The sequence below is a fragment of the Protopterus annectens genome, chromosome 7.part0 (genome assembly GCF_019279795.1).
Source record: "Protopterus annectens isolate FY-2018-M chromosome 7.part0, PAN1.0, whole genome shotgun sequence".
Lineage (NCBI taxonomy): Eukaryota > Metazoa > Chordata > Ceratodontiformes > Protopteridae > Protopterus > Protopterus annectens.
The window spans coordinates 254984812-255012500 of NC_056739.1; the positions used below are offsets into that span (position 1 = coordinate 254984812).

The 27689-nt window shown below is 37.1% G+C and overlaps 1 protein-coding gene across 1 annotated transcript in view; it reads left to right on the forward strand.

Moving 5' to 3' along the window:
- LOC122805948 (vomeronasal type-2 receptor 26-like) overlaps positions 1 to 27689 on the forward strand; it is a 56201-nt gene that overhangs the window by 23102 nt on the left and 5410 nt on the right. The window contains exon 3 of the mRNA XM_044076192.1: positions 18036 to 18263. Coding sequence (XP_043932127.1) covers positions 18036 to 18263 — 228 coding nt within the window. The remainder of the gene's footprint in view (positions 1 to 18035; positions 18264 to 27689) is intronic.

The window sequence follows — 27689 nt, forward strand, 5'->3', positions numbered from 1 at the left end:
AGATTGAGAGTGAGAGCGATCTTATGTTAGAGAATGTGTATGAAAGCAGAGGAGACTGTGTGCGCATGTGTGTATGAAAGCAGAGGAGACTGTGTGCGCATGTGTGTATGAAAGCAGAGGAGACTGTGTGCACGTATGTGTGTGTGTGAAAGCAGAGGAGACTGTGTGCGCATATGTGTGTGTATGAAAGCAGAGCTGACTGTGTGTGCGTATGTGTGTGTGAAAGCAGAGGAGACTGTGTGCGCGTATGTGTGTGTGAAATCAGAGAAGACTGTGTGCACGTATGTGCGTGTGTGAACGCAGAGGAGACTGTGTGCACGTATGTGTGTGTGTGAAAGCAGAGGAGACTGTGTGCGCATATGTGTGTGTATGAAAGCAGAGCTGACTGTGTGTGCGTATGTGTGTGTGAAAGCAGAGGAGACTGTGTGCGCGTATGTGTGTGTGAAAGCAGAGAAGACTGTGTGCACGTATGTGCGTGTGTGAACGCAGAGGAGACTGTGTGCACGTATGTGTGTGTATGAAAGCAGAGGAGACTGTGTGCGTGTATGTGTGTGTGTGAAAGCAGAGGAGATTGTGTGCGCGTATGTGTGTGCGTGTGAAAGCAGAGGAGACTGTGTGCACGTATGTGTGTTTGTGAAAGCAGAGGAGACTGTGTGCACGTATGTGTGTTTGTGAAAGCAGAGGAGACTGTGTGCACGTATGTGTGTTTGTGAAAGCAGAGGAGACTGTGTGCGCGTATGTGTGTGTGTGAAAGCAGAGGAGACTGTGTGCGCGTATGTGTGTGTGTGAAAGCAGAGGAGACTGTGTGCATGTATGTGTGTTTGTGAAAGCAGAGGAGACTGTGTGCACGTATGTGTGTTTGTGAAAGCAGAGGAGACTGTGTGCGCGTATGTGTGTGTGTGAAAGCAGAGGGGACTGTGTGCGCGTGTGTGTGAAGGCAGAGGAGACTGTGTGCGCGTATGTGTGTGTGTGAAAGCGGAAGAGACTGTGTGCGTGTATGTGTGTGTGTGAAAGCGGAAGAGACGGCGTATGTGTGTATGAGACAGAGAATGGGCTCTGTGTAAAATTGTGTTTTACTTGGTTATTATTTTTTAAGCACTATATTATTTTTTTATATATGTTTGATATAAAATGCTTCCTCCCATCAATGATATTATAGCAAGTTTGAAACATTAAGTGGAGAACTATTTTACATGAAAAATATATATAAAAAATAATATAGTACTTAAAAAAAAAGCAAGTAAAACACAACAATTTTACAGAGATGCCATTCTCTAAGCAGAATAATGCCATCCAGAGTGTATGTTAATGTGTAATTAATGCCTTTCCGGGGGTGTAGAGGCTCTTCACCTGCAGCATCGGGCTTCATAGCACCCCTGGGTGGGCGTTAATTACACATTAACACACACCCTGGAGGGCATTATTGCTTGCTTTTGTCATGCTGATTTTTGACTAATGATACCTTTACCTTAACAAATCTAATCCTCTTAACCTTAGTTTGACATATAGAATTATATCCTGTCTGATATGAGCTCACACCACAGGTAAAACACTACTTGGAGAGGACGTTTTTAAGCTCCATACTCCTCTCTTCCCTGGAGTGCAGAATCCCATAGCATGCTCCTTGTAGAGTCAGATCCTGCAAAAATAACCCTCTTCTTCATGGCTCACTGCTTTACTCTCTCCCTCTACTCTTATCTTTTTAGGTTGTGGTCTACAATACAGTCATCATTCACCAGCATCCATCTTTTCTCTGACTTTGCCACAAGGACATTTAATCTAAGGATTATACTGTCCACTTCTTCAAACCTTCCACAGGGTTGTGCTCCTTATTCTCTCCAAACATGATGCTGTCCTTTATCTAGATTACTACTCACCCTCCATCCCTTCCATCTCTCTCACACATTCTTAGACAACTCCTTTTGTTATGCCCTCAACTAACCCCTCATCAATAGCCATCCTCCCTGTCTGAAACACTGGATACATCCCCCTTCCCAGCACAATCCCATTGCACTGACTACAGTAATATCCCAGCATGCTACAGGTCAGTGTATCTGTTCCTTTCCTATTCTCTCTCTATCTCTCTCTCTCTCTCTCTCTCTCTCTTTTTCACTTCTTTCTACTGCTCATATACCTAGTCCATTTTCCTCATTTCTGACAGCTCCTTCCCTCGCCATTTTAAAGGTATAGATAATCACCGAGATGGAAAGTTTTAATCCAGCCCTGAACAATGCTGTCCTTTATGGTCTAAGACTATGACTAACAGAGCTGGTTCAACAAGCCATTTTATTTCCTAATCCTAGTGTGCTGACTGCCAGGAGTGGCAAGAAATTCTGAGAATACTTCCATCCTAAATCTATATCCTGATGTCTTTCTGCTGCCTTCCAGGACCTGATTACTATGTTGGCTGTCTCAACTAGTTCTCAGTTTATTGAAAATACCCTGACAGCACCAGATCTCAGTCAGCTATGTATGAAATCTAATAATTGAGTGGGGTAATGAATATCTGTATACAGTAAGCAGGTATAAGCAACGGTCACAACTCTTGCACACTAAGGCAGGTAGAAGAAAGTAGAAGTAAAATAATCCACTGACCTTAGCCTGCCAAGCAATGGACATCATACTAATTACAATACTGACAGAGATAAGCACCTGTGAAAATAAACTTAACACAGCAAATACTCCCATACTAAAAAAGCCTGCAGCTTATGCTTCATTAACCTCTTGAAAGATGATTACCCCTCCAGAAGCGAGCATGAATCTGAGTTGCTTATCAGTGTTAAATACTAAGCTGTTTGTCAAATATGTTTTACTTACTTCTTTATCCTTTACTCATCAGGGTAGTCCCACCAGGCTGGTGGCTTCTTTTCAGGGGAGACCCAAGGTGGTAGTTCGGCTCCTATCGGAAATTTGAGCAGGTCATCCCAGAATTTCCCATAATATTTTTGGCAGATACCAAGGGTCCTTTACATCCGCCTGATGGCACCTTGGTTTAACATTTTATCTGAAAGACACGATACTCAGGAGCATACCTCTCAACCTCTTAGAGCAAAAAGTCTGGACAAAGCCATAAATAATGCGGGGACAAAGGCCTACAAATAGGGACCCTTTTTAAATATTGCTCTTACCAACTTAGAAAGTTGATACAATAACAGGTTTTGCATTCGCATGAATTTTCAGAAGGGTATGAATTCTGAAACTCAAACATCTGTCATTATTTTCTGACTTCAACCCTCAATGATTGACCAACAGTTTGTCAGAAAATCAAAATTTATTATAAACAAACCAAAAATATGAGGCAAAGATCTGGACATTCTGCAAAAATCTGCACAGTTAAGAGGTATGCTCAGGAGTGCAACACTTCCCTAATGCTGTACTACAGTGTCAGCAATCATCTGAAGTGGGAAAAAACTCACAACCTTCTGGTCCATTTAACACAACAAGTGGATTACCTGTAATGCCTGTGATACTACAAAGTAATCCCCTAACAGGTTGAACACAGTTCTGACTTCTCCATCATCTTGAGACTCTTCTTCCGTCTAGTGTCAAGTTTTTACTGCAATTTAATTCCCTGCATCTCTTGTTGCCTTGGCAACACAGCTTTAATTCATAAAAACCCTCTTCTCCCTCCCACATTGGTCCTCACTACCTTGCCTTCACAACTTCTTCCAGGTCCATATTCCTTCTGTCTATTAATTGCAAATGTTCATATGGTTTTGTTAAGTATTTTGTGTATGTCAGATCATGTTACAAAGAATTATAAGGAAGATTTGATCGACATACATTAAAAAATGCATTGCTACATTTTTCATGGTATTTTTAAATTTTTATGCATTTTTGGTTTGATCCTGTATATACAATCCTACATAAAAAAATAGCATACATGCATATTTTCTGTACTACAATTATAATTACCTTTGACATTAAATTATCTATTGATATTTCAGGCAATGTTTACAGATTAAAATGCTTAAGTCAGCAATTCTTCTATTGAAAAATTCTTGATCAGTGACAGACTATTCAAGGGGATCATTTTCTAAAACGGTATTGATAAATAGAAAAATATTGTATTGTGACTTGCTTAATATTTATTACATGTGCTCCATGATTGGTGTTTTTAAACTTTAAATAACCGTCCTACCTCGTTATTCAGTTTTACTCTGAACAAGTCTCAAGTCTAAGCTAAGTGAGGGACAAAAGCGTTCAGTAATAAAGTGGATTGTTTGACAGTTTGTTTCTGCCTGGTTTTTACTGTCTGCCCCAGTTCTTTGTTTCTGCCTGGTTTTTACTGCCTGCCCCAGTTCGTTGTTTTGTTTAGAGTGAAGAAAAATAGTATTTTGGTTGTTTTCCTTCAGAATATATAAATGTGTTACACATTTCTAGGTAATGCACATGCTAACTTGTTATATTCTGCTAAGAAATGATGATTTTACTTAACTACACAAAAAAGTTCCAGGGTTCATACGCAAGTGTAGGAGTTCAACATAGAAATAAATCCAAGAAAATAAATCCAAAGAGATTTAGAATAAGGGAGCATCTCTTAGGTATTAAAAATAGAGATGTAAATAATGCCTTGGCTTAACATGTAGTGAGGAAAGGAGAAGAAAACATTTTTAAATCTATGGCAATCAAAATAGTTAATGAAAATGAAAGAGGGGGTGATCATGCCAATAAAAGAGAGACATCAGAAGCACAATGGATAATATGACTACAAGCTGATCGAGGTAGTGGTCTTAACGATAGAGTACCCCTTAAACCCATTCTTAAGAATAGGGGCATACATAAATAATGTGTCTTTTACATGTATATATATTTTGTATATATTCTGTTACAAGCTGTAACTTGTGTGTGTGTGTGTGTGTGTGTGTGTGTGTGTGTGTGTGTATATATATATATATATATATATATATATATATATATATATATATATATATATATATATTCTTATACATTTATATTAGGTACTGTATTTTTAGTAATTAATGAATTTTAGTAAAAAATTGACTTTAGAATAAGTTTTATAACAACAATTTTACATAAGTTGTATATAAGTGAATTGCTGTTGATTTATTTACTTTGTTTATATTATATTATTTTTTCTAGCTATATACAGAGACAACTAAGAATGTATATATATTAGCTGATATACCTTTAAGAGAAAAACAAGGGAAACTTGGTTAATTGGGAATGTTTTAATTGCTTTAATTGTTTCATATAAAAGTATACAATGAAGTTGCATTTTATTGTAAGGTCTGAGGAAGTGAGTTTAATGCTCATGAAAGTGCTAACCGAATAAACTATTTGGATTTATTTTTTTGGATTAATTTCTATGTTGAACTCCTACACTTGCGTATGAACCCTGGAAGGTTTTTGTGTTGTTGAATATTTTTCATTTTTCTGGGCTCATTTAATCCAAGCCGCATTCATTTATTTTGTGTAATTGTTTGTGTCTTTCGGCTTTTCCCGGTTAGGGGTCGCCACAGCGGAACTCCGGTCATCTAATGATTGGCAGTAGATTTTTACGTGCTGGCTTACCGGGCCTTATGCACAACCTTCAGCAAAGGAACGCCCATTCATGCATGTCACCACACAGAAGATGCTCTAACTGAGAATCGAATGGGCAACATCTAACTGTGAGGCGACAAGGCTACTGCAGCACCACCACCGCAGTCCTACCATTTATTTTGTGTAATGATTTTACTTAATTGACTGGAATATACTTTTTTTTCTATCCATCATTTCCCTAGGGGCAGCCACGGTGGTGCAGCGATTAGCATTGCTGCCTCACAGCAAGAGATTCTCCAGTTCGATCCTTGACTGGGGTGCCTTCTGTGCAGAGTCTGCATGTCCTCCCTCTGGTCGTTTGGGTTTCCTCCGGGTGCTTCGGTTTCCTCCCACATCCCAAAGACATGCTGTAGGTGGATTGGATACTATAAATTGGCCCTAGGTGTGAGTGTGTGCATGTTTGTACCTTCAATGGAAGGTTGGGCATCGGGCTGGCAACTCAACACTGTAAAACCTCTACTGACAATCATGAGCAGACAGGTGATCTGCTGTGGCAACACCTAACCGGGAAAAGCCGAAAGAAGAAGAAGAAGCTATCCATCATTTCCCTCCGGTGGTTGACTTAAAAAGTGCAGTCATTCATTTATTCTGCTGAATTTTTCTGCCTATTATATACATAAAATTCTTATTGTCTCTTAATACTCATTGTAAACCTTCAGCTTGGCTGTCTCTGCTGTATTCACTAAGTCTGAGTTACCTTAAAATGCAATTACCTTCGATGAAAAACATCCAAGACATTATACATGCATCTTGTTCCATTTTTCTAATGTTACATGTATAATTTAGCCTGTAATGGATGTCTTATCCATATAAAACAAGCATGCACCAGAGCTTGTTTGCAATAAAGTTTGGGAGGAATGGAGTACCTTTCACATCTGTTAAACAAATTAATATATTTAAGCTGTTGGTCAAAATGGAATGCAAGAAGGTATGAAACCTGTCAGCAGTAATTTCTGCAAATTGCAAAAATTTTTATTGCAGAGGCAGAAGTTAATATTAGCAAACTATGCATTTATTAGCCATTTAAGCCCACTGGATACACAGTTCCATTCCAGGTGTGACCAGGAAGCACTGTCTGGTTATGTGACTTGCTCAATGTCACACAGCTGGCAGATGAGGGCAGAGAGAATCAAACAGTGCATCAGACGTACTTCAGCTCATGGATACACAGTTCCATTCCAGGTGTGACCAGGAAGCACTGTCTGGTTATGTGACTTGCACAACGTCACACAGCTGGCAGATGAGGGCAGAGAGAATCAAACAGTGCATCAGAGGTACTTCAGCTCATGGATACACAGTTCCATTCCAGGTGTGACCAGGAAGCACTGTCTGGTTATGTGACTTGCTCAACGTCACACAGCTGGCAGATGAGGGCAGAGAGAATCAAACAGTGCATCAGAGGTACTTCAGTTCATAGCCTTAACCGTCTGTACCAACTGCCATGCACTGCTGTCTATAAATAAAGGGACATGGCATCTACAATTGTCTATCATATCTTACTGCACAATTTGTATTACTCTCTAACTCAAGACTGTAGAGTGTCACAGCCAGTCTCATTCATATACCAGTAATACAGGATTTACTCATGGCTATCGTGGATTAATCAGGCAGGTGAAGCCCTATTGCTCAGTCTAAGCTGGCTGTGGGTAAATCCTACACTAATTACTCCAGACACGGTTAAACAACCCCATCATTATAAAAATAAATTTCTTACCTTTTTGAAATAACATCATTAAGTTAACTAGATGAGGTCACCCAACAGAGTGCCAACAGTATTAAAAATAAGAAAATGCACACCTAGGAACAACATACAAATTATCCTGCAGAATTTTTTTTATACTTATGTTTGCACTTCATGGGTTGATCTTGGAAATAACAGTTTATTTAGAATATTTTTCTGTTGCATCACTTGACACTTTCAGGAGAAGTTAGGCTACAATTGTTTAGTTTATTGTGCATCTTACACTTCTATTATGCATTTGACTATTTTTTTTTTTTTTTGCTAATGAAGAACTAAATTATCGAGTCTGCATTAAAAATATTACCCTGACACTTGTGTTGCCTATGTTTAAGTGTGGTGGCAAAATTTCTAATTTGGATGTGCAATTTTATTTTTGCAGTTATCATTAAGAGCATTGGCAGGGAATTTATTTAACATTTGTTTAACGGGGAAGTCGAAATAGGAGAAAGGCCATTTTCAGTAGAGGCCCAGGAAGAAATGCTGTAGATGCATATCTCTGGAATGTGGGAGGAAACCGGTGTACCGGTGTACCCAGAGGAAACCTTCATGAATGCAGGGAGGACATACAGACTCCACAGAGAACTGAACTGGAGAACCTTTTACAGTGAGGCGATAACACTAAGAGCTGCACCGCTGCACTGTCCATGGGTTAGCATAGAGAAACAACGTACTCGTGGTCTGATGCTGATAAATGTTTAGCTAAGTAAAATCAGCTGATTAATGAATTTCAATATTATTTTAAGTTTAGAAAGTGAAAAAAAAATATTTCCATTGGTTATATGGCTCTTTTATTAACGATCATGGCAGCTGAACTGCTTTCTGTGACTATTGATCTATTTACAAATGTCAAGCTGATTGTTCTGTTCAATCATCATACATGTTTTTATAGAAAATAGAAAACAGAGTTGTACAATGACTAGGATAAATAGCTGCTTTCTTTAAAACGGCCATATATATCAAGACCTTACTTAAGGCATACTAGTTAATTGGGGAGGTATGCAATTTAAAAAATCACAGCAAAAAGCTAATATAACAGGACATGATACCATTGTTTTAACAGTTTAGATGTAAAACACTGCCATATTATAAATACATAGCTCTATGTACTGCCTTGGTAAATATGGGATCACATGACAGGTCTTGAAAATCATTTTAAATAGTTTCATGCATATTGATTGTGGCTTTAATAATATCAAACGACTGTTCTAATTTACGTACAGCTTGTCAATCTTTTATTGTACTGTTTCTTAACTTATAATATTTGCAGACAGACAAAGAATGAGTCATCACATTCCTGACTGTGACAGGCTAGAGAGCAAATGCCTGCATCTTAGAAGGAAAAAAATGTTCTTACTCAAAAAGTAACGTAGCTTTTTGCCTGACTTGACTTGCTCAGTTAATACAATTTGGTCACATTTAAATTGCTTAATTTTGTCACTGATCGAAACTAAGTATATTGACTAAGCTATACTGAAACAAAAAAGCACTTGCATAATCTGACTTTCAAGTGCTATAGACTTCAGTAAAACAAAGAAAGTCACATAATTAGCACTGCAGGAATGAAGCAGCAAACAGAGGATTATAGGTGTGAATGAGCTAATCCCAGAAAACTTTTAGAATGCAATTATTTCTCTGACTTAACAGCTGTTAAGATTTGTTCTGCAAACATGAGCCAAATGGTATTATGATCATTAGAATCTTTTAATAATGCAAGCTTATTCGGAAATCACTTGCACTTTTGATGGAAATAAACAATCGTTCTTAAAATAAGTTTCCATGGCATTAACTTGCATATTCTATAGAACTACATAAAATGTCTGACAGTACTTTATGCATATTTTGTTAAATATTTTATGAAAGTATATTATTATATCTCATAGACAAGGTAAGTGTAGTGGATTAAACTTTAGACTAGACAATAACAGTTTCTTGTGATCTATCACCAGTTAATATATCATATACATTCTTATTTCACTTTTCTTGGTTATAACATTCCCTGGTACGGTACAGAAGGCACTTCAGTAATCTTCTAGTATTTTTGTTTAGGAAAAGAAATAGCTTCACTTCTAAAGACTTTTGCAGTCACAGTTTTACTTAATACTGTACTATAATGTCTTCCACTAATGTTAATTCAGAAGCAAGAAATAATGATGCTTTGGAGAATGACATTAGGATGCATTCCTTTGGAAGAGGCTATGGGTACTGTATCTGCTGTGATAGTGGCTTAAAGAACATTGCACTCTGTTGTATTAAGTGAGTGAATGGGCAGTACTGGCATGTAATATTTTCTGTGGGTATGCTGTCCACTATGATGGAGTCCATATAGTATCCAGTCATAATCAGCATAACACAAGATGGCCAGCAAATACTGGCCTGATATTTATGTACAGTACTCTATTAACTATGGTCCTGTCAGACATGGGAAGTGCTGATAGGATTCTCCAATCAAACTTTGTTTTTTGGTCTTGCAATGTATAAATTCAGGGGACAGTCTGGATAATGAGACATTGGCATAAGGGTGGTTAAATGCTTCAACTTCTAGAATATAACCATGGCTGCATGTGGAAGGGAGAACCCTTTGTGGCAAACTGACTGTCATCTGTGCTAGTCAAAACATATTCCCCTCCCAGAGGTCATTTATACCTATGTGGTACTGAATTAGCATGCCTGCATGGGTAAGATGCTCCACAATAACTGAATTTGTGTAGGTAGACTGTTCTATGCAGTTCTGGGCAGCAAAAGCATACCGAAGTACATGGCAATTTGAAACCGATAGGAGCACTCTGTGTCTTATCTGTCATGCAACTATATCCTCCTTAGAAGCCTGAACAGTCAATATTATGTCACTGATATTAAACCATAATGCTGATACCCCGTTTGTGACTATGCAGTCCATATTTACTTACCACATGATCTACGGTTTCCATAATAGCATACTAATAATAGTTGTCTAGTCTTCCATCATTCCAGAATACACTTAACGTTTATGTTATTGTTGCTGCTTTCTCACTAAACAGACAGCTAATTACTGTTAACTTTATGCATTGTACTGGTATGATATTTTATATTAAGCTCTATGTCTCACACTAACCATACAGAGTTCTCTGGCTATAATCTTCATTGGCCCATTCACTTCTTTTATCCATATTGAGTCACACTGTTTTGAATGGGTTGCCTATTTAAACATGGTCCATGGCAGCTTTGACTGAGGCCACTGCGGTTGTTGCAATTTGCTGTTTATCTCCTGGGAGATCTTTGAAGCGAAGTAATATTAGATGGATTGACCATTAAGTCAGGCTGTACCAGTGGCAGGCTGCTCTGGTTTACAATGAAAAATTGTCTTAAAGGTCTGTCGACTTTTCCCAGTTAGGGGTTACCACAGCGGAACTCTGGACTGCTCATGACTGGCAGTGGATTTGATGGTGCTGAGTTGCCAGCCCGATGTCCAACCTTTAACAAAGGTACGCCCATTCACGCTCGAACCTACCTGCATGTCTTTAACGTCACTCGACCGCGGGGAGGACATGCAGACTCCACACAGAAGGTGCTCCAGCTGAGAATCGAATGGGAGAACCTCTTGCTGTGAGGCAACAATGCTAACTGCTGCACCACCGCGGCTTTACAATGATGAAAAATGGTAATGAGACTAAATGAATGGGTAAAAAATATGGCATTTACTATAAAAGCATAAGGTGATATCCGTAGGATATCTTTTCCTTTATTGATTTATTTACCATTTGATTATGTAATTTATGAAATGGACCTTAGGTCATTTTCAGTCTTGGCCTGGAGTAAGATAATAGTATAATTTTATTTGAAGTCATTTTAATTATTTTATTTATTACCCTGGTAACCATGTTAATGGACTGATCTGAGATCTTTTGAAGTCATGACCTGGGCAGGAGGAAGACAAATTCTACCTAATCAGATTACAGCAAATTAAAATACATGGAATTTAAAATGTTTCAGCACATACAAAAGGCTGATAATGTGGGACAATTACAGCTAAAATAGAATATAATATATATATAGTAAAAAGAAAAAAGAAGTTAAATATGCCCATTCAAGCTACAATAAATGTTAATAGTTAGTTGTGGAGAATATATTATTAATAGCAATTTAAAATATCCTGATGCAGTCAGCTCAGGCATTATCTAGGTTACATTTTTTAATTAGGAGGCTTCAAAATATATGACAAGTCATTCCTGAAGTGGGGCTGGGGCAAGATGGTAGATTATTTTTAGTCTAGTGGGAAGTATATTTTGTGCTATAGCTGCTATACTGGAGAAATCCCTTTCAACAGAAGTGAGAGAGAAGAGTTGCACAAGGAATACTGTTATATGCTGTTGTGGCCTTAAGTAATGAGTAGTTTCTTGTGGGGGGTAGAGATATATGAATTAAGTAAATGCAAAAGAATGCAAGACAATTTTAGGTAGACAGTGTCAATGATTAATGCTTTTTGGGAAGTGTTTTCTTTATTTACTTATCTGTTTATTTTTGTCATATTGCAGCTAGAGTGGGAAACTGGCATTACGAATAATAAAAGTGATAAGAAAGAGTAAAGTAAGCCAGTCAAGTAAGTTCGAAGAGGCAGAGACATATATAGAAAGAAAGTGTGGCTAGTCATTGCCATCCTGCGGTGGCAAAGAAATATTTTCTCTAGTTGTGGAAACATTTTTTTTCTTTTAATTTATTTATATATTTATTTATTTAGTATAAACAGAGCTATGGATAGCTGTGGTGGTCCAGCAGTAGCATTGTCGCCTCACAGCAAGAGGCTCTCCCATTCGATTGTCGGCTGGAGCACATTCTGTGTGGAGTCTGCATGTCCTCCCTGTGGTCAAGTGGCATTCAAAAGACATGTGTAGGGCATGCCTTCATTGAAGGTTGGGGTCCAGCTGGCACCTCGGCACCATAAAAAAAATGAAAATCTACTGCCGATCATTAGCAGACCGGCGGTCCACTGTGGAGACCCCTAACTGAAAGAAGAACAAGTATAAACAGAACTAGACATTGGTGTGGCTTGTAAACCACTGAGGAATATTTTTATAGACTGCAGGGAATTCTTTCGGCACTGCATACCTTGAACAATGATTTTTGTAGTGTAACAGACTGGGAAGGCTATGATTTAAGTCAGTATTGCAGATAATAAAACTATGCATGAGTAATAGGCAAAAAAGGCGCACACATTTGACTAATCTGTAAGAGAGATGCAATAAAGAATGTAGCACCTTCTTTTTACAGAAAGCATACTGGCAAAGAATTGAAACCATTATTACAGGTTCTGTTAGGCACATGGTTCTGCAGAATTTACTCCCTTTTTTGGATTTGAAAGGTAATAGAGCAATAAAAAAATGTGTATATTATAGATTTGCCATTAGTAATATAACTGACAGATTTTAAAGCTTCAGTCACAAGCATGCTTGTGAGATAGTATGCACTTTTTAGTTGTTACAGAAATTTCTAGTTATGAGATCACTGTAGAGAAAAACAATGATGTCAATATTTATCTAGGCACTATTTGGCTAACTCAGTCAACAATAAACAGAAAACAGAAAATTCTAAGGATGAATATAGTGGAAGTTTGTGGAAAGCTCTAAATACTGTAGTGGTTATTTTTGAGTAAATGACTATGAATTTTTAGTTTTTAAGCTAGTTACAAATTCATAGAAAGGTATGCTTAAGTAGTGTCACCAGGCTGAGGTGAGTTATTCCCATCTATGCAGAGCAAGTCACGAGCACAGAGAATAATGCTGAGCTGGGGAGAAACCGCAGGTATACTATTAATAAAGAGATTGAAGGTTGTGAGCCATAATGCCAATCCCTGAACTGACGGAAAGTAAATTAAGCCAGACTTGAATTTTCATATCTGTACAGTACTGTTTGAATCACAGAAGTACATCAGTGAAAAAATATATAGCTGGTGGAACAGTAAGGAATTATTAACAAGGTTAAAATCTCTTTTTTAGATCAATGAACACTGCATTAGTGAGGAAAGTTGGTTTACAACCTTAGATTGGTAGGAGAGGTCACCTTTCACACAGTTATAGGAAAAGTTGGCAATCAAGACATCATATTCTGTTAAAGACTAAAAATAAAAGGCTTTTAAAAGAAGACACATGCCCTGCATTGTCAAGTGAGGGACTTGCTTAATATCCCTAGATCTATAAATGCTACTTTTAGGATCATACCACCTTTGGGTGGCCATGGTGGTGCAGCAGTTAGCGTTGCCACCTCACAAAAAGAGGTTCTCCAGTTCGATTCTCGGCTGGGGTGCCTTCTGTGCGGAGTCTGCATGTCCTCTCTGTGGTCGTGTGGGTTTCCTCCGGATGCTCCGGTTTCCTCCCACATCCCAAAGACATGCTGTAGGTGGATTGGACACTCTAAATTGGCCCTAGGCATTAGTGTGTATGTGTGTGTGTCTTCTGTGGAAGGTTGGGCGCTGGGCTGGCAACTCAACACCGTAAAACTTCACTGCCAATCATGAGCAGACAGGTGATCCGCTGTGGTGACCCCTAACCGGGAAAAGCCAAAAGAAGAAGAAGGATCATACCACCTTGAGTTAAAGAACAAACTCTATACCAAATGCTGTACAGTCATTTCTTTTAATACAGCATCTGCCTGTTCACCAACCTTATGTCCTTAGCAAAGTGAAATGTGACCTCCCAAGTCATGACAGCACAAATGTAGTTTGCGAGAAAAATCTGCCAGCATCTTTACATTATGGTGACCTTAAACAAACAGGAAGTCATTTGAATGACAAAAGCCAATAACTGAGTCCAAGATAATTACTGAGATTGTGTCCGAAATAATAGGACTTGGATATAGACCTCTGTGGTTATTTAGAATGTTCACCACTGAGACAGGGATTTTGTTTTCTTACATGAATAGATGTGTTACAGATTTTTGAGTATCTAGCAGGATGTTCTTGAAAAATGACAGAGCATGTCAAGTGGAATATGTATTTTTGGAAATAAGAAGCAGAAATTATTTCTTTGATCATACAAGTGCCTACAGTCCTAAAGGATATAACAAAATGTTTTGAAGTCTGTGAAATAACTTCAGTAACTTTTAATAACATAATACTGGGTAAAAACAAATCACTTTGGCAAGACTGGAACCTAGACTTTCATGGTTTTAGTAGGTCTCTAACATCTAATGAAGAAAACTATGACTAAGCAAAGTTGTTATAGTAATATTTATGTCAGACTAGTGGTACATAAGCACATCTTTACACTAAAAAGTTCTTTGTTTAATAGTGATGACAAAAGAGTACAAATAATGCTTGGAAAACAATTCTGAAAGACGATGATAAACAGCTAGAGAAGAACCCCGTGGGAGTATACCTTCAGAAATGAAGATAATGAGAGAGTGACACTGAAATAACACGACAGGATACGTTTATAGCAGAGAGAAAGGGGATTTGTTACAGAGATTAACAACGTTTTAAAAATCATAAGGCAAAAGGAAATGAGCCTGTGGAAAAAGGGTTTAAGTTGGGAGTGGTTTGCCATTTATGAACATATACATTTATAAAAGTAAACACACGACTACAAAGAAGTTGAAAATCATAACTTGGCACATTAAAGATAAAGGTAGTGAGATTACTTTCTCAGTAAAATCAGTAGATTGAAGTTGGACTAGTTACAATTACTTGAGCAATTTATGGTAAAACATATCAGCATCATTGATTAATAAGGCACTTAAAGGGACGTCCAGTCCAAAAGTATGGAAGTAAAGTAGTAAAGAGTCCATCCATTAATACAGTCATAAGTATGAGAGTATTCTGTACAGCAAACTCAAAATGTTCTAGACTGGACAGAGCGGAAAATGTGGAGATAGTTTAGAATAAGTATTATTTAAACCTAGAAAATATTTTGTGAATAAGGAATTCAAGATTTGTAATCTATTCTTTTGTGAAGAGACTTTGAAAGACTTGACATATTTGAAGCATAAAAGATTACTGTTGTAAGCAATTTGAACTTTATTTGACATGAAATAATGATATTCAATGATGACAGCTGATGAACTGGTATTTACTTATTTTAGCAAACTGCCAAGTTATGGCTTTCAAAATGTGAGCTGCTTCTAGGGGAAACCTCCTCTTATGCAGAGGAAGCACGGCAGACACCGAAGAATGCCCATGGAATAAAAAGCTTTTTAATTCTAGATGAAAGCTTTGCATGTAACAAGACACTAGGAGTAGTACTATTTTACTGCATGGTATCCTAAAAGATTTGAAGGCAGAACTTGGTAGAATGCAATGTTCTCATTACTGAATTAGCACGCATCTAATGATTAAGTAATTATAGAAATGAGAGCGGGACACAAGCTTCAGATATTTTCAGACAGCTATACATCAAACTGTTCAACTATTAGGATCTTATAAAAGTCCAGACACTAAACAAAAATTTTGTAGGGAATGGTTTGTTTCTGTTTCACATACCATAGAAATACAAGCTTAAAAAATAAACAATGGAAATAATGTTTCAGTTTTTTTTTAGATACGTTAGAGGGGTAAGAAAAACTTGCAATTGTTTTGGCATGGTCAAATTCTATGTCTCTGTAGTTTTATAAGTAGCCATTCTTGGTGAGGGAGTTCTGACAAGAACACTTTGTATCTATTTCTGACAAGGAAATGTATCTTTTCTTTTTGTTCAGCTCATTCTACATAATGCATTTCCTGAAATAGCTTGAATTGCTTCTGTATGGGTTTAACAGTATAGCAGAATTCATTTTGCTTGTTTGGATTAATCTAATTTTCCTAATATCTTTTTACAAGATAACCCACCCAGTATTTATCGGGCATATCTTTTAAAATAAGGTGTTGAATGTATTAATGGAATTATATGCCATTCATTAAATTATTTAATAATACACATATGATTTATCACAATGCTTATCTAACCTCCTTCAAGTTATCAACCCATTTCCATGGGCCTTACTCTGTGCATAGTTTTTTTTGTAGCACATATATGTTGCATATCATTTGGTTCTTAGTATTTTCAAAGAATTCTGCAATTCATAAATGGCAAATTGAAGCACTTTTAGTGTTATACAAGCTGACAACCTGGTAACAGGTAAACGAAGGGAAGTTACATTTCAGTTTTAATAATGATACATCAATTTTAATTGTTTGCCTTATTTGCAATGGTTTAATTATATATTACCACTCATTGGATTAATTCATTTGATGATTTTTCTTGTAGTATAAATAATCATTTAAAGTCATTAATTTCCACTTAATTTCAACATATTTGACACTGTCCACTTAAGGTTCCTGTAGCCAATTTGTAAGGATTCCATTAATTGTTTAGTATATGCACCGGCATGATTATTTATAAATTTAACATGCTGCATGTAAAAAAGCTTACTGTTTTATCTTATATGTCCTATATAATTCTATAAACTTTACAGTCTTCATATATGCTATATTTTCTAGATAATTTCAGCAAATTGGAATATATGTAATTATTTGTATGTTGAATTGTTTTGCTACATATGTTTGTTAAGCACTGCTGTGTTTTTCTTTGTATTATGCTGAAACCAGTAAAGTAGTTATGAGATTAAAAATAATCAGGACATCACTATTAACTTGTACATTAACATCAAGCATAAATGGTCAGCATCTACTATTCTTTTATAAAAAATTCTTTAAGAATTCAGACAAGTTGCACTGAATAAATAATTGAATATACTAACAATATTTCATAGTATGAAAGTTGCAAAGCCTTGTGGCTATATTCTATAATTATCAAATCTGTAGAGGCGATACAATGTGTTTTTCTCTAAAAGTACACTTCTCAGTTATGCAACTTGATCCACAATGAAAAAGCTGTTGTAAAAATTAGAGTAATGTAAACCCAGAAAATGACTGTCAGATGTTATTAGTCTTGATAAAAATACTGATAAATGTACACCACTGTTAGCTAAGTATAATTAAGAGAAGAAATATGACCACTACGTTGATAGCAGGAAGTAAACATGTCTCTTTGTCATAATCTGTAAAGTCTATTGATATTGTAAGATGTTTATTTAAGGACTGTATAAACAGATAGCTAGTTTGTCATTAGATAATTTTTTCCATCTACAAGTATGATCATACAGATTAAAGAAGCATTCTTAGCACCAAAAATGGCCTGGGAGGAAAGTGATTTAGTGGCCAGACTCCATTTGCTTTTAGTGCAAGGGCAGATATGGATAAGCCATTCATAGTTTTCTCCTGTATGACTCTAGATGACCATATGCAGTGCAGCAAACATTATAGGCATTCAAGTAGTCATCTTAATCCGGACGCAAGGGATGACTGCACATACACGCCAGTATTGAATATGCTAAAGTAACTAAAAAATTGAACACTGCAAAAATGAGAACCATATTTTTCTCTACAGAGTGGAACAATTAATTGTGGTACTTTGTAGGCAGCAACATTTTAAATAAAATATATCTTAATTTAAAAGTTACTTAGATTTTATGTCAGTATCTTTCTCCCTTGTAAACAAAAAATCCAGGTAAAGCAAGTGAGAGGCGACAGTGACAGTGTTTATTTGGTATTTTTGTCTGTTTTTTGGTTTATTGGCTGCATCTTTCTCCCTTCTTTGTCTTACAGGACAGAATTTGTTGAGTGTGCAGTTTTTAGTTTCACCAACTTTAATATATACACTGATTAGACTGTACCAGATTTGGTAACCACATTTCATTATTTACATATGTTTATTTTTACTTTTAGCTTCTTCATTATGTAAAGAATGTTCATTTCAAAAATAAAGTTGGAGACACTGTATATTTTGATAGAAATGGAGATCCAGCAGGTGTTCTTGATATTGTAAACTGGCAGATTACCACCAATAGTACGATACAGCATGTGCATGTTGGCAGTTTCAACCTCAGTGCCCCTCAAGGCCAGGAGTTCAGTCTCAACAGGAGTGCCATTGTATGGAATGTAGCCTTCCAGAAGGTATGATTCTCTTCAAATATTTTATAATTATTTTAGTAACAGTGCCTTAATGTTAACTACATTTTAGCAGTATATACCTTGATATAAGTATTAATTTAATCTTACACTAATTTTTACTCAACTGCCATAAAAGCTGTGCGACATTGGAAACTATCATGGTAAATGGTCACATATATAAATCAGGTGATATATTAAAAGAAAGACACGACAGAAATGAAAGCCACAACACAACTGTGTATCAGGAAATTTGTCTTTTAATATCTTGAGATATTATACAGGAAATAGTCTCGTAGGCTTTTTTAAATAATAGAACAAACAGATTTCTATTTGTGCAAGAAGAAACAAACATGGAATCTAATGGCAATTAATAACATTATGGCCAGCCTTCTGAGCTCAAGGGATGTTGTGAAGCCTAATGGCACAAGTGGAGGGCCTCTATGCCACCAGAGGGCCAGTTATTTCCCCAGTAACACCCAGTCTGGATAGTATTATTGTGCTTAGGAAGTGGACTCTGTTTATTTTGTTATATTTGTTTCTTACTTTTTTTTTTTGTTTATTGATGTATGTTTTTTTTTTAAATACTCGATGTAAAATAGTTCCACTGCCAAAAGTTTAAGAATTTCTGTAGCACACGTAATTGGTTTTGTAGGAACTATTTTACATCCAGAATATAAGTTTTGTGAGTAATGTTCACACACACAGACATGTAGCAGCATAAACAAACTCACACAAAGAAGCACACACACATACAGACAAAAAATGTATTCAGCAATTATAGTCACTTTCTTGACTGAACACATCAGACATCTCATTGTGATCAAATGAATGAGAAAAACAATCCAGTAAACCCTCCAAGCCTCCAACTGTCCCTGATTTTGCCTCAAACTCTTGCTCTGTCCCTTAAGAGCATTTTATTTTCTGATAAATTGCTGAAGATTACAGCCAGTTAAAGCCAGACAGAGTTTCATATTTCTTATTGTCCAGAAAATGCATGGTGATGGAAAGCCTCTTTCACTATATCTAACTCAAAGTTCTTTTTTTCTTTATTTTTTTTAAACACTGCTACTAAATTCTCACTTAAAGCATAGGCACACAAACATTAACAGGATAGATACACTTAACCTTATCAGAAAAGGAAACAAACAATAACACACATTCTGGTGTTTATTGGTTTTGTTTAACAAACAATAACACAATTTTTCATGCAGTGCACATTGCATACATGTTTTCATTCTTTGTAAGTGTCATACACTCCAACATTAACAAGTTGACAGGTAGGCTCTCTTCCTTTCTGTTGCTCACTAGCTCCGTCTTATGCTGCCTTTTATATTTTTTCCCTTTTTACCTCAATAAAAGTATATTTTTTTTAACTACACTTAGCGAGGGGAAAATAAAGCACCAAGTTCTTGTAACAGCTGTTGCAGTTTCTTTTATTATTTAAGTGTATTTTTCCTTTTTTTACTTTATTTTTTGTGCAGTAAACATCAAAGCCACATTTAGTCAGCATAGAAAGGTGACCTTTTGCCCTTTTCAGTTCCTTCACTGCAAATTACTATGTTGTTGAAGTGCTGAACTTGTTTTTGTGATTTGTGACAGATGAGTACCAGTAAGAGTGAAAGGGAAGGTCTACAAGAGGGTAATGAGACCAGCTATGTTATATGGGTTGGAGACAGTGGCACTGACAAAAAGGCTGGAGTTAGAGCTGGATGTGGTAGAGTTAAAGATGTTAAGATTTGCTCTGGGTGTGACAAGGGTTGACAGGATTAGGAATAGGTATATTACGGGGTCATCCCAAGTTGCAAGGTTTGGAGACAAAGCCAGAGAGGCAAGATTACATTGGTTTGGACATGTGCTGAGGAGGGATGAAGAGTATATTGGGAAAAAGATGCTAAGGATCAAGCTACCAAATAACAGGAAAAGAGGAAGGCCAAAGATAAGGTTTATGGATGTGGTGAGAGAGGACATGCAGGTGGTTGGTGTGACAGAGCAAGATGCAGAGGACAGGAAGAAATGAAAACAGATGATCCACTGTGGTGACCCCTAATGGGAACAGCCGAAAGAAGATGATGATCATCGTATGCACCGTGTTCTTTGGGTCTGAGCCTAGAGTTCCTTGTTGCGATGAATGTCAACAGTGTGTTTATTATTTTGCTGTGTTTACATTTGACTACATGCGAGTTTAATGTTAGCTATGAATACATTTTTTCACACACACACACACACACACACACACACACACACACACACGTGAAATGCCGTGTGTCTGAGCTATAACACTTTGTATAGCACTTGGTGTGTTTCAGCTATAACACTTTGTGTAGCACTTGGTGTGTCTGAGCTATAACACTTTGTGTAGCGCTTGGTGTGTTTCAGCTATAACACTTTGTGTAGCACTTGGTGCAGATGAGTAGGCTATGAGTAAGAAAAGATCTGCTTCCTGTAGTACATCAATTCCCTCAGCCTCATTTGTTTTTATGTGACTCTGCTGAGTTACTTCTCCAGACAGTAATCCAGGATTGATCCTGAAAAGGGACACTTGTGTCCTATGGGCTGTTCCAGGCTGTTAGCAAATGCATTAAACATTTGTCTTTTGAGTTCCTGCTTCGCACAGATGGTAATTAGCACTTCCCTATAAGCTATTTGTGAATGAATCTCAGCACATTTCTTGTAGTTTAATAGGCTGCCATATGCAAAATGTGGGAGGAAGATAAGTTTACCGTTTCTCATGACAAGTCTGTTCTCAATGGGAAAGTGTTTTGTTTAAAAAAATGGCTATCAGTGTTTTTCTATAAAATATGAAATACAAGTTTTAAATGAATCCCAAATCTCTGTAATAACTGAAAAGTAAAGATGAAAATAACTTGTAGGTTGACAGTTTTCAACAGTGTTTATGGCAGCTGAGGAGAAACAGCCAAGAATTGGATAGTGGTATGACTGGCAGGGGCCTAATTCATTCCCCTGCATAGGGCCTAATTTTTCCATAATTAGGGTCTGTTGTCTTTGGAGGTGTATGCTGCCAGAGTGCAACATTATTAACCATTCTTCAAGTAGGTCAGACCTGTAGTAAGTGATATCAGATAGAATAGCTATTCTTAATGACAGAGAAGACATAGGGAGATAAAAAAAAAATATCTCTAGGTGTCCTGCAAGCATGCAGCCCTTCCTACTAACAGTGTGTTGTATGCAATATTTATTTTATTTTATTTAACATTTGTTTACCAGGAAAGTCCGACTTTGAACGAAGCCAATTTTCAGCGGAGGCCCGTGGAGAAACACTCCAGATGCATGTCTTTGTAACATGGGAGGAAACTGGAGTACTCAGAGAAAACCACACAAATGCAGGGAGGATATGCAGACTCCGCATAGAAGACACTCCAGCCAAGAATCGAGTCAAAGAATCTCTTGCTGTGAGGTGACAACACAACCACTGCACCACTGCATCATCCAATAATATTTATTATTTTTGTATGACTTGCGGTTTGTTGAATAAAAACTGCTGCAACTATATTGTCTAATTGTTTCACTTTATTCATTACACTAAAGAGTGGATTAATTCACTAATAGGTCTAGATTATGTAATGCAGTCTAAACATGTTTTATTTTTGTAATATATTTTTTTAAATATTTTCTATACAGCCTCTGCCTCAAGCAACTGCAAAGGGATTGAAATTTGTCACGTCACATGGTCTGCATTCTTTCGAGTGATTATCAGGACCATCTGATCTTCAGCATCCATTATGTGGTCATTATTGCATATTACTGTGATACAGCCTCCTGTGAAAGATCAGACTGTAAATAATTTCAGCATTTATATACAAAATGGTATTCTGTCAGTTAGTGCAGATGACTAAAGCTCCAACTTCTTAATGAGCTGCTTCCTGTGACAAAAGGGCAGGGTTTGAATCTTTCTACCATCATTTACCTACTGTCTGACGTTGCTCAAGTCACTTAACCAGTCAGTGGTTTGGAGCAATTGGGAATTTGGGACTCCTTAACTGTCTCCAAGACTGCATGCCTAATATATATGAGCCTGTTGGAAAATTCTTTGCCAGCCATTCCCTACTGCACAGTTGATCTATGTGAGGAAATGCTATGGCAATATTACTGGCACATCAATGTTTAATTTAATATATGCAATTCATTTTTCAAATGCAACAGGACCTGCATTTGCAGATGAAACACTGAAATACAAAGTGATGTGCCAGCAGCAACCTCTGCATTAGTAATAGTCCTCTTTAATGTAGAATTATTCAGATAACTTTTACTTCTGCATGTATAGTGCATATTGACTTGGCATATGTTATCAGGTGGTTAATGTCTGTTATGCTTTCATAAATACTCTTATTTAAACAGTACTAAATGTGGATGGAATTTATAATATGATGCTAGTGAGATTTATACAAATTAATGTAGTTCATCCAAAGATACTAATTACGAATAATTTATTTCTTCATAACAATAAGGGGTCTACACAGCCAACAAAGTGGCTATAACTGCTAATGCGGATGAGGGTTGTCTGCAGTTGAAAGTACCTTAAGCTCTTATCACCTGGTCATTTTTTATGGCCTTTAATCTGGCTTTGCAAGACTAGTGTGCATGTGTGTATGTGAATTAAGCTGGAATACTTTGGCTATGGTGTGATTGTGTCAAACAAACTTGAAATACATCTTTGGTCATTATTAGTAATTTTTTGAAACAGACATCTAAGAAGTATACAGTCAACAATGTAGCTATAAATGCTGGCTTTGGGGAGGGTGTCGGGGGATGTAAATGTGTACATAATTTGCTACTTGCTGGATGCATTTCAATGAGTGAGTTTCAAGGGTTTAGAATTTTTCTTTTGTTCATCATACTAAAGTATTTTTAGGGTCAGAATTGTTTTGTTAAGTAAATGGCTATCAGTGTTTGTTGTTGTGTGCTTTAGTTCTGACAGAACTTCATCAGAGTGACAAAGTTCTGCAACTGTCAGAAAGAGCGAGCTCAGGTACTGCTTTAATAAATTAGTTTTTAGACATTGCTGTTTGCCCTGTGGATATTTTCTTTGTTTTTAATTTAAATTCTCTTTTGTATTTTCATAAAGATGTTATAATCATTGTTATTCACTACTATTGGTCTCCAGCTCATTGTCTTCTTACTTCAATATGAATTTTAATATTCCAGTACCTAATTCTTTATACATAAAACCTTCATTTATCCATTCATTCAAAATCTTTTTTTCTAACCCCTTAATTTTTTATACATTTCATATCCTATTCCATCTGGTCCTGCAGCCAAATCTAGTTTTATTTGACCTAATACTTTATTTAGGTCATGTAAAAAAAATCTCCTTTTCTAACTTGTTATTCTTTTTATCTAACGTTTTTACTTTTCATATTTTTTGCTACCCTCTTTTTCTTTAAGTATTTTTGTGCATGTTGTACTACAATATTCATAATCTTTTTCCTGACTTTTATTTATTCTTTTACATTTTTTCTACGTAGGTTCATAGGTGTGTACTAGGCTAATGGCCCCGGGGCCTTTACAAGCCTAGCCCATAGAAGTGCCCTGGCATCATGCCACCAGATGTTCATTCCCAGTGCCTCTATCATGTAGAGCCACTCGAGTGGTCCCTGGGGTGAACGTTCTATTACCCATCCACTCATCAAGATTTCTCTTGAAGAGGGCAAGTGAGGTGCTCTGCTTGACATGTATGGGAAGTCTATTCCAGAGCATGGGCAGTCTCTGGGTTATGAACCTGTCCCTCCAGCATGTTCTGTTGATTGTGGTAATGAGGTTAAGGTTTCTGGAGCATGTGGTGTGGAGGGATTGGGATTTCTTTAGATGTAGCGTTTCTAACAGAGCTGGGTCAGACATGGCTTTGTAAGTCAAGCATAGCAGAGATCACCTCTAAGTACGCGTTATGAGACAGAAAATAGTTGGAGTTTTTTTTGTGTCTGTTCATATAGGACAAGTGTTTAAGGCCTATGATCCTTTTTGTGAGATACTTTTGCAGCCTCTCCAGTTGTTTCAGGTGTCTATTGAGGTACATGCCAAATGGGGTATTATACTTGATGATTGGCCTAATGAGGGAAGAGTAGAGGGAGAGAATGACCTCTTTCTTCCTGGATGCAAAACCCTTAGTAATGAGATGTGCCACATAAAAGGACTTTCTGATGACAGTGGCAATGTGGTGGTCAAAAGACTGGTTTCTGAATGTGGTGGTCAAAAGACTGGTTTCTGTCAACCTGTGTTCCCAGATCTCTTATAATGCCTTCTGTGTTCAGTGGACTACCATTGATGTGGTAATTCAAGGGAACTGTGTTTTTCCCAAGGGGGATGACAACACATTTTTTGGCAATAAGCTTAAGGCCATGGTTCTGACAACAGTCGTTGGTCTCAGTGAGACCTTTCTGTAAGATGTCAACATCACTTGCGGAGTTAATGATAGCTCTCAACTTGCAATTGTCTGCAAACTTTGTCAGCCAGAGTCCCTTTGTGTTGGCCTGGACTTCAGAGAAGTAGATACCAAACCAGAAAGGACTCATGACTGGTCAGCAGTCTGACTTGGAGTCAGCTACTTTCACACTGTGGGTTCTGTGAGCCAGGTTGCAAACCACCTAGTGATATAGGGTTTGATGCCCAGCCTATTGAGTTTTTCTATGACTCCTGAGTGTAGAATGGTATCAAAGGCCTTGGCCAGCTCAAGGTAGGTTGTATGAACCATCTTGCCTTCATCCCCAGCTCTGGTGACTGACTCAAAGAAGTCTACCAAGTTGAGCAGGCATGATCTACCCTTCAAAAAACCAAACTGTGTAGGATCCAGAGTTTGGAGATCCCCTATATCCTTGTTTATTAGGTCCATGATGATGCATTCTATATCCTTGCATATCAGACTCATCAGGGTAATGGGGCAATAGTTCCCAGGGTCTGTAGTCACTCATCCTTTGTGGAGAGGGATGACTATAGCAGTGCGCCATTCTGTAGGGACAAAGCCTGAGGTGAGGCTGTGATTGAACGGGGCACACAGGTGAGGTGCCAGTTCACTCTGTAGTTAATGTAGAACACAACCAGGGATAGTGTCAGGTCCCATAGAAGCTGTATTTTTGGCCTTGGACAGTGCTGTTTTCACCTGTGCAGCACCAATACTGGGTGCCTGGCAATCTACTGGTATTGTGATTGGTACTTTGGGAGGGGCAGTAAAGTTGGCACTGAATCTGTCAGCCAGTATATTGGCAATATCTGTTGGCTCGGTATAAGAGGTAGCATTGTGCAGTAGCTCAGAGCAAATCTGGGTATTGGCGTGGAGATTTGTTACTTAACTATAGAAGGTCTTGTGGTTGTCTTGGTTGGTATGTTAAAATTTTTATCTCAAAGGTTTAACTTACCATATCTTACAACTAACATTTTTCTTGTATCATTTTCTTTCTTTTTATGCTTGTCTCTTAAATCACAATTAAAGCTTCCTAGTATTATAATAGTCATATTTATCACTGGATAGCCTAAAATCTGATGAAATAAGCTTTCCCTTCCTTTACAGTTAGTGTAAGCATATAATGTTATAATTCTGCATACTGTTCTTTCCCTTTTAAATCAACAATAGTTAATCTTCCCATTTTTCCTAAAGTCACATCTAATATATTTACTGTAGTTCTACAGAAAACAGCTATTCCAGAAAATCTCTCATTTTCCAAATTCCAGATTATCTTTCCTCCCTATAGTTTTTTTGTTTATAATCATTCTTCATTTGTTAAAAATATTGCGTCTTCTAATATAATTACAATACGTCATATGTATTACACTACTAAAATTCCTATTCTTCTTACTATATTCTTAATACTATTCACATTTACAGAAAGCACTCAAATTGGTTTTGTCCCTTTTCCTTAGCTTCACCGTTTCATAAGCTTATAGCTATTTAATAGGCTACCTTAATGGCTCATTTTAAGCCTAGCCAGTTCCCCTCCTAAAGGTGAGAGTCAACCACTGTATCTTGTGTATGTGAGTCAAACACCTTAACCATTATACCAACCCCCAACCAGTCGCTGCATATATACTTTTTCATCCATTTCCTTTTTTTTCTTTGTACTTGTCCCTTTAAATTTTGTCTTCTACTGTATGTGCCCTTATGGCTATACTCTAGTCTGTAGTGAATTCTCCCACCACTTGATCCCTGTACTGTTGTCAGTGCCGTCGTGGGACTTCCACTTAGATTGATTCTTGGTGTCCAGTAATCACTCCAACCCAATCCCTGTAGTGATGCTGGTGTCATTAAGTCACTTAAGGATATTGTATCCCCTTGTTTTGATTTTGGAGGCAAGCAGAAGGAAACTAATAAAGACTGTTCAGTTTGATGTGTTCCACTGACTCACATGTTTGGGTATGTATCACTGTTTTAGTACGTTAATCAAATGCAGAGAAAAATGAAATATTGAGATCTAGGCATCCAGTGGGTCTGCTTGTGTCCTCACTAGCATTGTAGCAATAACAGCATTTCCTTTTGCCTTTTTTCTTTTTAACTAGTCTCGTTCTTAGTCAGGAGTTTGGGGAGCACTAGATCTCCTCAGACACATTCAAGCTTTTTGTGCACCTGCTCATGACTTGTTGAGCAGAATGCATACAGTGGGATAAGTTTACAGCTGTAGTTAAAGGTTCTCAGGATGGGCAATCATCTTTTTTTCTAGGAGGGATGCTAACTGAGGGGATGGACACCTCTGATCAGTGATGAATCTCCCATAGAATTGTAGAAGGTATATCAAAGACAGCTGATAAATCATTTATCAAGGATCTTTAATACTGATGCCTTCACTGGAGAGTTACCAGAGTCCTTCAGAAAGGCATTAGTTGTTTTATTCTCAAAGGGTAAGCAGGACAACTAAAGGCCACAGAATTATAGGAGTATTTCTTTAATTCATATGGATATGAATTTTTATCAGCAGTATTAGTGGGGAGGTTGCAAAATATTTAACAAAGCTAATACAGGTAAACCAGAGTTCTTTGTAAAAGGGAGTTCAGCTGATATAAACTGATGGTCACTTAAAAAATTTGTGGCCTATTCAGAAGATAAAATTTGTTATAAAGTAGTTGTCATCTTTTTTGATATTAAGAAGGCACTTTATTCAGTCAAATGGGATGTTTCATTGAAAGGACTGAGAGAAGTGACATTGGGTAAGAAGTTCCTTAATTAGATTTCTGCTTTATACAGAAAGTCCAAGATACCATACTGATGGGAGTGAGGATTGTTGAGGTTATAATGTTCATTTCGATTCAATATTAGATTTTTCATGGGGATGGTATAGTATAGCTGATGTTACTGTATAATTCAATTTAAGAGAGTTATTTGTTTCATGTTAATAGGTTGATTTTAATTCCTTTTCAGAGTTTTTAATTTATATAAAAATGGAATTAACTAAAAAAATAAATAAATAAGAGTATGTTCTCTGATCCCAA